Genomic DNA, 10,998 nt, shown 5'->3' with positions numbered 1-10,998 from the left:
AATACAGCTGTGTTATAGCTAGTTAAGACATCCCCTTGTTTCTGCTACCATCCCAACAGAGAGAGACTTGGCGCAAAGATGCAGCTGAAAGCTATTTACTAAATGCTTGTGAATCTGTGTTCATTAAAGTGCAGCACTAACATCTTTGGGAATTCAAAGCAAAATGCTTCCTTCCCTGCAGAGCTGAGCATCTCATTGTACCTCGGGAAAACATCAGTCATCCTTGATCTCTCCTAATCCTTTTGGAAATAAATTAATCATGAGACAAATTTAACATATTCAAATCAGGTTTCTTTGGTCTCTTCTCAGCCATTGTGCTACAGCCATTCAGACACCTGCCTTCAGCAAGGCTTATTTAAGCCTCTTTGGCTTAATGTTCCATCTCATTATATCATTGCACATGCATAGGTTTTCTTTGCTCACTTCTTTCGTGCTGTTTTTAAATTGGTTGCATTCCAGTGCAACCTGATCCAACAGCAGAATAGGAAGGAGTAGCAATGTTCTACAGGTTACCACTCCAGAGACCAAATGATGATGTATCCTTTCTAAGGCTTGGACCAAGACTGTGAAATTATGACTGGCTTTCTTGCATATGTACTGGCCTCTGGCTGCTTTACCACTTCATCCAGGAATAGCACATATCCTTCCTGAGCCTGACAGAGAGTGTTGGTGCCTGAAAGCTTGCTAAGAATAATTTTTCCAACTATTTGAGTTGGTCTAATAAAAGATACCGGATTTACCCAGAGAACCTTGTCTTCGGTGAGGACAGCTGTAATCCTGCTCTTAGCCCTCCAGTCAATGCTTGCTTTTACTTGAGTATTCCCCAAAGAACTGGAGTTGAAGGAAACTGGCTTTGTCTAAAGTAACAGATAATGAACCAGAACTGTATGGAATGATGATATCTTTCTTAATATCAGGCTCCCCGATTACATTTCAGATAGGACAGAAATTACCCTTGGACAGCCCTTGTGCTGTTTGTTTTTATGTTCTTGTTCAGTGTTTGTATGTTTAAGTCCACAGATGCAACACACCTAGTGATGAGCTTGCTTACTTTTCAGGCATAGATACTTTGAAAACATGATGGGTGCTCAAAGTTGTTCCACTGCACCTGGTAGGAAGCATCTGTAGATCAGACTTAGAAGTAGGGCAGGCATTTTGTGAGTATTTACGGTAGATAAAAATACTGAGCTGACAACATTTGAGGATTGGAGTGCTCTCTGGGGACCTATAGACACGTTGAATATGCATTATGAACCTGAACCCAGGTATGATGACCTCATTATTTTCAGATGCTTCCCCACTCATCTGTCTGCTTGCATCCACCTACTGTCATGTGTTGCATATACACTTAGATTGTGAGCATCATGAAGCAGGGACTCTTGTTGTGTTCTGTGTTTGTAGCACCTAGCCCAATGGAGTCTTGGGTCCTGACTGCTATGGCTAGGCACTACTTCAAGATATATAACAAAGCATGGGAATGTGAGTTCATGACTTTTTAATTCAGGAGGAGCACAACTTAGTGAGGGGTTTACCTAAACAGTAGGTCCTGCAAGTGGATCCTGCAAAGTCATAAGTGCATTTCCTGCCTGTAAACTGCAGGCCGTGGAATACGTATCTGCTCCATATTCTCTTTATTAGTGTGATTATACAAATTTGGTTAAGTTCAGAATCTGAAGCAGGAAGATGGTCCTATAAAAGTGATCTTATGCAAGATGCATGTCAATAGGAAAATAGAAAACTGCCTCTGATTCTGTTCATGAGCCCATCAAAACCTTATAGACAAGCATAATGCAGCTGGCCTTTACTAACACCATCCTGTAGAGCAGAAAAATGCCTGTGGAAACAGCAGGCAGAATTTAAGCAAATGCGTGACAGGAGTAGACTTTGGGCAGCGTACTGAGATAAAAGAAAGCATGAAGGACTCCTTAACTGTAAAGAGTAATGCTGTTGGCTTTACAGTACATCTGGAAGACACTTTGAGGGTGAGAAGAACTGAGGAGGAGAAAATATTCAGAAATGGACCCTTTTTTTAAAAAAAACCCAACAAAACTTCTGTGTTTCTAGTAGGAACAATAAGGCTATAACTTTCTTTAAAAGGTTGTTCTGTTGCCCTTTGCTTAGGGATCTTTTTTCAGCAAGGGGTGGCTTTATAAATGAAGCAAAAGAAGGGGCAAAACAAAGCAGTTTCAGATATGTACAGACACAGGCTTTCCCCCCTTGTGTTAGAAATATTCTTGCCACAGTTTTACTTCCTTCCCAGTAGTTGTGTTCAGTTCCCCTGCCAAAAGCCATAGGCAGGACCAGATTGCTTGTCTGGGAATCTCCACTAGCACCTCCCAAGGTTTTGTATCTGAGGGTAGGGTGCTGCCCTCCCATCCCACAGGAGAAGCATTTTCTCCTAAAGCGAGGGGACGTTCTGGACTTTTTGCATGGAGGCACTGAGGATTCTGCCTTCCTCTGCAGCAGCAATCCTGTTCCCTACATGCCACAAAGATCTTTGGTTTAACCTGTGCGTTCCTAGACCACAGCCATCCTTGACTGCATCTCCCACCCCTGTGCAGTCAGCTCCAGGCAGATTTCTTGGGAGAGAAAGTGGGTGGGCTGGTAATGTATCAAATACACAAGCTGTTTTCCATGTGGAATAGGGAGAAGTTGGGCTCTGTTCTCCATGTGTAGAAGTTGGGGTCTGGTTCTTCCAAGAAACATGGATATTCCAAGCAAAACTTGTTTTCTGGTAACAGTGCGTCTTGATACTGGGTGTTAACACTGAACATTTACAGGGACCTTCTCAGCCTCTGGAGAGAGGGAGGTACCATCTTAATTTTGGTAAACATGCCTCTGCGGCATGGTCAGGTGAAGTGAGTTGGCCAACATATTGCAGCCAGTGGGTGGCAGAGCTGGGTCTTAGCTTTCTTGGCCCCAGTCCACTTGGTGGTTACCTCTGGCCATACAGCATGCAAAATAGAGAAAAAAGGACCAGAGTCAAGATGCTCCCAACTCTTACTGCCAAGGGAGAGCTCTTCCTAATGAATGGAAGTGATCTCTTAAGGGCTATTAGTAGACTGTGATGGGTCATTGGTTTCCCAGTCACTTACTTCCCTATTGAATGGTGTCTGTAAGATGCTCTGTTTAGGGAGTGATTGTGTGGTTAAATTACTCCACTCCTGGAGACTTGTTCCACTAACTTTGTTTCATTTTCCTCTTGATTTGCAGATGTGCCGCAGGGTTTACAAAGGGATCCCCCTCCAGGTGCGAGGCCAGGTCTGGTCGCTCCTGCTGGACATTGAGAATGTGAAGCAGGCAAATGAAGGGAAGTATGAGGTATGATGGCAATAAATGAAGATAGGGTTAGGGTTAATCAAGGGGCCTCTCAAGTTGCACGCTCCCTGAGCAGGATGCACTATACTGGAGACGGAGAAGCTCAGGGTCTGTGCAATGGCGACATGTAGGGAGTGCGCAGGGGTGCACACGCAGCCCCTGAGAGTGCTGGTGAACCCCCTGACCAGTTGCACTCCCCGCTTAGGTGATGGGCAAGGGGGGAAGGTGGGAGTGCTGGTGCCTCCCCACGAGCGCCGGCCAGGGCGTGGGAGTGCTGGATGTAGCGCCGCCACGGCCACTTCCTGGTCAGTGAGTTTTGCCATGGGGGGGACCTCCACCAGTTGATGACTGGATGCTCAGAGGTCAAGTGCCCACCCCACCCCCCCAACTAAGGTGTCATCAGTTGCCCATGGGTCTGTGTCTGGAGTCTTCTGAAGTCGGAGTGTGCAGAAGGCCGATGGTTTATGTATGTGGTCTCTTGGAGTAGGGGACAGCAGCCTGTGCCCTGCCCCATAGTGCAGTAATTACCATACTGTGGTCTGTAGATTGCATCTGTCCCTCCCCCATCCCTACAAATTAAAAGTTTGACCTGAAGGGTGCAAGGGGAGGGGTATATGATGAATTTGAGGGTTGACATTGGCCTATGGGCTTAAAAAGCCTGGAAACCTCTGGTGTAACAAATACTGTCCAGCAAGTGTTCACACCTCGTGCTGTATCCCACTATTGAGTTGCTGCTTGTTGCTCTCTCTTCTCTTTCCCTTACTACCACAGATCTGGGAGATGGGTTTTTATCCCATTTGCAGCTGAGAATGTTGTGAAGGAAAGCTTTAAAGTGACAACAAGGACTGAAAATAAAATGGTTAAACTTTTCTTACCTGTTGCCCCACCACTCCCAGTAAGGTCCTGCATGCTGATTTCTCTGACGTGATTACAAGGTGGCTACCAGGCAGAAGTTTTACAAGTCACTGCATCTCCAGATAAAAGCTTAATAATTTCAACTTTCAAGAAGTTTAAAATGTGAATAGTAATTTTGGGTGCCCAACTTGAGATGCCTTGAAAGTGGAGGTGCTCAGTATTTTCTGATCCCTTTGTAAAGTGAGTCAGCTCCCTAAAAACCAAGATGCCTGAAATTTTTCAGTGCTTTTGAACATTTTGGGTGGTGTTCTTTTCTTTTTTTAAGTGCATGGTGAGTAGTAAGGATGAATTTTTAAACTGACACTGAGAGGGTGTTTTTTAGCAGTCTGATCTATTTCAAGCCAGAAGAAAATCATGCTCTTAAAAATATGCATGACAGTTGGTGAATTTAGGGGGTCTAGTTTGCAAAACACATAAGCAAGTTTCAGCAAAATAGGGCATGTGCTCACAACATCCTAACAGCTCAGATTGCAGTGGCTCTTATTATTTTCAACTCTTCAGCCCTTTTATAGAAACTTCCTCTTGAAGCATTCTATTAAAAATCCTTCAATTTACAGGAAATCCTGTGCAAATAGGAAAAGCCTTGTTTCTGTTCCTTCCCATTAAATCACTTTACAAAGCTGACTCTCTTGAGGATTTTTTGCTGTGAAATAAACAACATCCACACACACAGTTTGAATGAGTAATGAAATGAGAAATCATCATAGTCTGATTGTAGTAGAAATGTTTTTGCTGTAAGCCTGTTGACTATTCTGCAGAATCTTTTTTTAATGTGCATTTCACTGATTTGCTAGACCACTAACCCCTCTTTATTTATTTATTGTCCAAATCAGGGGCGGGCAGTTATTTTGGGCGGAGGGCCATTTACTGAGTTTTGGCAAGCCATCGAGGGCCGCATGATAGGCATCCAGGGGCAGATAAATATTAATTTTCTAAATATTAATATTAATTTTCTAAATTTTTTTAGGGGCCCTGGGGGCCGGATAAAATGGCCTGGCAGGCCACATCCAGCCCCTGGGCCACATTTTGCCCACCCCTGGTCTATATAACCAGAGCCCTGGTCATAGAGCTGGAAGGACCTCATTGTGTGAAGTGGTATACAAACACAGGGCAAAATAGTCCTTGTCCCAAAGAGGTGACATTTTGAAGTATGCAACAAGACCATAGATGGAGAAAGATGGACAACTTATTTATCCACCATCACAGGACTCTTATCTCACTGGGTGAAACAAAGGTTTTTTAGTAATATTTTTTGTTGGACCAGCTCTGTAGTTGAGAGTAAAAAAAAAAAAAAGCAAAAAAAGCTCTTGCTTCCAGGCCTGTCATCTGCCATGAGCCTAGATATAACCAGGTTGCAGGTGATAGCACTGCTACAGAGCAGCTGAACCTGCCAGCCAACAAGAGTGATATGGGGATCATTTGGCCTTGTCTCTCTGAACCTAATAGAAACTGAGAGTGCGGTAGGGGCAGCAAACTTTAACTTTGGGGAGGGTAAAGCACCTCCCAGTGATCTTCCCCCATCTGGCTACTGCTGGCGGGACTGCTGTTCAGTGTACCGGGTTCTTTGTTATTTATTCCTTGGCAATCAAAACAACAGAGTAAAGCCTGCACAGCACCGCCCAGCAGTGTTAATGTGATAGAGGCCACGAATTAAGTGTCACATCCAGTAGGCTCAAGTGTGTCTGATCTCTCTCTTCCTCTTAAGCAGGATAATGTTAATGCTCATTACTGTTAGTCAAGCAGAGATATTAATAGCAAAATCCTGCTGGCATCTCATCATGCAAGGCTCTCAGGAATGTGGGACCAAGATTGTTCTAGTGGGTAGGGATAATTAAGTTTCTCTAGTGTTGTAATTTGGCATCTTGTCACTCATATCACAGAGGGTGCAGGATTATCCAGGCTGGCCATGCTGCATGGCCAGGGGAAGAATCTGAATAAATGCAAGTCACAAGGAGGTTGTCTAACTGCCTAAACAGAGTGTGGGCGGTTAGTTCTCATTTCAGTTTTGCTCACAAGAGGACTAGAGGCCAGGTTTCAGGATAGATTCTTGTTAGGACCTGCTTTCCCTGTATTCCTCCACCAAGGCAGATTAGTGCTCATGTTTCTCTGTGGGTACATCCAGTATCCCTTCACAACTTTTTGCCCTCATGCATTGCTACTGCCACATCCCACAGGTGGGCCTTGAGGCCATGTCTTGTGACCCCATGACTTGGGGCTTAATGCAGCTGGTAATAGAAATAAGAGGACTGGAAGAGGCATCTGGGCCAGCATGCAAAGTCCCCTGTGTTGATGGGCACTTGACTCAAAGAATCTCCCAATTTTATCTTTTCAAGCCCTTACCCATAACTACAAGGAAGAATATCCCAAATGCCAAGAATGCCCTGTTACATGCCCCAGGTTGAAGCAAGTGGTTTTAGATTTGGATGCAGTGCCCCTGAAGCTGTTATGTCCCTGGAGATATTCATATCACAAGTGTTTGGGTTCAGCTGCTAATAAAGAAGTGAGAGGATGGGAAGAACATGAGTTGGAAGACCTGATCTCCTAGGTGACTTTTGCCATGGAACCTCAGTCCCCAGCAGGATGCTTTTGCAAGGTCAGAGAGGGCAGGAAGAAAAGGAGTTGGCCATAGGGAAGAAATTTAGACATATGTTAAGTTTTACCAGTTGTTTAATAAAAACACTATGGGACGGGACTGGTCACAGTAACTTTAGAGTCAGCACTTCCAGCTAGTGACTGCCATTCCTATATCCATTTAGGTGCCCTGCAGGGCTAAACAACAGAGTGCAACTAAGCAGAGGGAACCAGTTTCAAAAGCCCATCACTTGCGTGAACAAGTAAATGCTCATCTTGGTGTGTGTGATCTGCAAAGCTAATAAGCCCTTATGGTGAAAGCAATAGCTCACAGCCTTACAGCTTTGCGATGTGCCTGCCATTCACACCCCAAGGTGGTATGGCCTACAGGCAGTTTGAATTGGCTTTGCAGCCCTCTTAAGCAGTGGCTTCCTACTACAGAAAGGAGTATCTGTTACTAATGCTCTAAGCCTGTCTCCCCTATGGCAATGTGGCGTCCCACTGCCTGGCTCCAGCATGGCCTCTGTTCATCTCCTGTTCGGCTGTGTATGTCCTGCCCTGCAAATGGATCTCTGCCCAATTGAAAATTTAGTTGCAGAACATATTTTATTCATGGAATAGCCCCGGGGGCTCAAAAGAAAGGTAATTATGTAGTCATCAGTGGTACTTAAGGGATACACATGAGATTGGATACTGAAAGACGGCAAAGTGATTCTTGCTTGCCATGCACAGGGTTACACTGGGTGCCACGTCTGGGGGTAAGGCAGGGGTGGGCAAAATAAGGCCAGCAAGCCAGATCGAGACCATTGCTGGATTCAGTCTGGCCCCATGGGTGGACGGATGCTAACTCACTGGATCTGGTGCATGGGCAGCCCTGGCCACTGCGTGATGCTGGGCAGCTGGGTAAGTGGGACTGCTTTGGCCCAGCATCATCAGCTGTGGACCCAGGTGGTGCCTCCAGTCCACACTGTGAGTGGGTGGTGGTGTCAGCTGTCACTGTGGGCAGGTTCAGGAGCCTGGATGCAGAACCTGCCCATAGCGTCTGCAGTTGATCTGCCACCTTCCTGGTGTAATGGAAGCTGCCACCACAGCCCTGACCTGGAACCTGCCAGTGGCGTCAGTTGCGGGCACAGGCAGGAACTGCTGCTGTGCTGGGTGGGCGCCAGTGTCACTCGGTCTCTTCTTGACTCTCTGTCTTGCTCCCCCTTCCACCCTCCCTCCAGAGCCTGGCTGAAGCTGACACTGCCACGTGCCCAGCATGGCAGCAGCTCCTGCCTGGGTCCACAGCTGAGCTTCAGGGTTCCTGGGGGCTTCTGGAGGGAGGGAAGAAAGGCGGGGGAGAGAGAGAGACACAGACAGAGAGAGATGCATGCACACACAGAGAAAGAGACAGAAGGTGCGTCTACATGAGACGCTGAATGTGCAGTATACCAGTTCGACTGTGCATTAGCATGTCATGGCAAACTGTGCTTACGCTCAGTAGTGCCAGTTACTATGCATTGATTTAGTACCTGGTAATAAAGGTATTAAACTTAATGCACAGTAACTATGGCACATTAATAAATGTGTAGACACGCCCAGAGAGAGGGAAGAGAGACAATGAGAGATGGACACAGAAATGCATATGACCCTTGATAGGTCCCCAAAACTCATTAAGTGGCCCTCCAGCCAAAATAATTGTCCACTCCTGGGCTAGGAGAATATTCTTCCATGAGGCAGAATAAGAATTTGGGGCTTTCACAGTGTGAGCCAGGGTTGGGTGGACATTGTATCAGTTGTCTGAATTACTTTGATTGCAGTAAGGCCCCCCCCTTTCCATTGGTGAGTATCATCCTTTGGTGTTTCAGTGCCTGTGTGGTAGAGAATTGGCCAGTGGCTATTTCTATGCATTTTACTTTGCTTCTTAGCTCTTTTAGTTTACTTAGCTGTGCTCTAGTCCTTGTGTATATCACAAAGCTGGTCTTTATGATTCAGTATTATCTTTACTTGAAAAAAGCCCCAGGATGGGTTGATAAGCTTAAGATGTCTTTGTTTCTCTAGGGAGATGGTGTATTGAAATTAGAGAGCAATTCATAGAGCAGCCTGAACCATAAAAACTTGCCCTGCACAGCATTTAGCCTATGAATACTTTAGGGGAATCTCTTCTGTTAGCTTGAGAGCTGTGCGTATTAATAATAAATGTGTTTTTGTTTAAGCAGCCACAGCAACATTAATGTTTACTAGATACAGAATATAGCATAGCCCCTTCCTTGAAGAGGTTAGGGTCTGAATTTACAAACAACGCAGATCAAAATAGAAATAGTTCATTCCAAAATCTATTGAAGTGGTCCCAGGAGGTCAGAGATCTGGCATTTGTGTGGAGCTTTTCTGTGGGGGAATAATGTTGTAGACTTCAGTGCTGTGAGCATGCCAGCTTCGCCTTTTCTCATGGGTAATTCCATAACAAGGAAGCCTTCAAAGGGGTGTTGTGCACCAGCCCACCATTGCCTGTGCAATACAGTGGTGTCTTGGTGGTGGGATTTATTTAATGGAAGTACCCCTGAATAGAACATTAGACATACTCATCTGTGCAGAGGAACCCAGGCAGGGACATTTTCTAGATCAGTCAAACTCAGCAGGTTCCATGGGGCAGGTTGGGGTCTACATGAGCCCCACATGCTGGATCCAGTGCACGGGAGTAGTCTGCTGCAGGCACTGCATGCTGCATGTACCCAAACCTGGCCCTGGCCCCATATGCAGCTTGTGCCCTGTACTGGCGCCATGCTCTGTGTGCAGTGCATACCTCAGGCCACCCTGGCGCTGTGTGCAGCACATGGGCCTGGGGCCGGCGCCAGTATTGACCATGTGCAGTCTAGTCCAAGCCCCATGGCCAGCAAGCACCATGGGCTAGATGTTTGGGCTCTGTGGGCCAGATATTTGATACCCCTGTCTTAAATGTTTATGGCATACCCCCAGTGCACAGACAGACACATTTTCTCTTCATACCTGGTATTCTCATCTGACAGCCTCCATAGGGTTAAGTAGCTTCGTATTCAGTGCTTCTAAGGTTGAACTTACGCAGTAGAGGATGTTTCTAGTCAACATCTACTGGACAGTCTGGCTTGTATTTCCACTCCTGCACTTGTGTTGTAGTAACAGTTGGTAATGGAGGGGACCAGGCCTTGTTTAGTATCTCAGCTTCTCAAACTTCACTGTGCGCAAAATGAATGACCCTGCATCCTGCCTGAATGCAGTATCATTGGGGAAGACATGAGGAAGCACAGAGACATACCACAGGGTGTTTTTCCCCCTAATAATTCATAGCCAGGCTATAGCTTTGTTTTCACTCTAAGAATCATGGTCTAATAATAAAAGTTATCAGATTTACCCAAAGAACCTTGTCTTCCTATGTCCTTAGACCAAAATGGCTACAACCTACACCCCTGTAAAATCTGTCCTGTATTCTGTCTTTGCTCTGTAATCTGGCAGATTGTTTCTTATTGTCCTCTTCCATGGAGGGCTTTACATTCAGAGATTATATTTGAGGATGTTTAATAGTTTCCTTTTCTCTGCCTTCGCTTCTCTCCAGAAAATGAAAGAACAAGCCAAGAGCTTCTCATCAGAAATCAAGCAGATAGATCTGGATGTCAACCGCACCTTTCGAAATCACATCATGTTCCGGGATCGCTATGGAGTCAAGTGAGTATGGGTCGCCTGGCTCCTAGCTGGTTTCTTTGCCTGGTCATTGCTCTGGTCTGATCCCTGACGTGACCACCCCAAAAAGGTACCAGCTTGACAGCCTGCAGAGCCGATATTCAGGCTTCAGAACAAAGACTGCAACTGGAGCATCATCAGCGCCTCCTACACTTGCCAATCTGCCAGTACGCCTCAGTGACTTGTAGCTGTGAGAAGACACCTTTGTCTCCATGCCCAGCCAGTGTCTGTGCTTGTACCTCTGCTGGCATAGGCTTGTTTTGTTGGTTTGTTTTGGTGTGGACTCCTCTCTGCTAAGAACTGGTCTGAAATCGCCAGCTTTGTGTCAAGTATCTTTTGGTTAATTCCAGGCTAGGTTGCATCCAGCCATGGTTCCTGAAACACGTGTGTCCTTACCAGACCTATGAGACATGTCTTTTGCTGAGGATCGCAGCTGGTTTGATTCCTCACAGGAATCTCTTGGGGTGGGCCTGTAGCATTGAGGGATGTATGATGCAGTCA

At 45.8% G+C, this 10,998-nt stretch overlaps 1 protein-coding gene across 3 annotated transcripts in view; it reads left to right on the top strand.

Moving 5' to 3' along the window:
* Positions 1 to 10,998, top strand: part of LOC109299229 (USP6 N-terminal-like protein) — a 261,923-nt gene that overhangs the window by 226,786 nt on the left and 24,139 nt on the right. For all 3 annotated transcript variants that reach the window (XM_019519819.1, XM_019519817.1, XM_019519818.1), the window contains 2 exons: positions 3,214 to 3,321; positions 10,373 to 10,482. In XM_019519819.1, coding sequence (XP_019375364.1) covers positions 3,214 to 3,321; positions 10,373 to 10,482 — 218 coding nt within the window. The remainder of the gene's footprint in view (positions 1 to 3,213; positions 3,322 to 10,372; positions 10,483 to 10,998) is intronic.

The sequence above is a fragment of the Gavialis gangeticus genome, unplaced genomic scaffold, assembly GCF_001723915.1.
Source record: "Gavialis gangeticus isolate Ggan-Ray unplaced genomic scaffold, GavGan_comp1, whole genome shotgun sequence".
NCBI classification, from domain to species: domain Eukaryota; kingdom Metazoa; phylum Chordata; order Crocodylia; family Gavialidae; genus Gavialis; species Gavialis gangeticus.
Note: the sequence above shows the minus strand (reverse complement) of the source record. Positions and strands in the feature narration are given on the sequence as shown.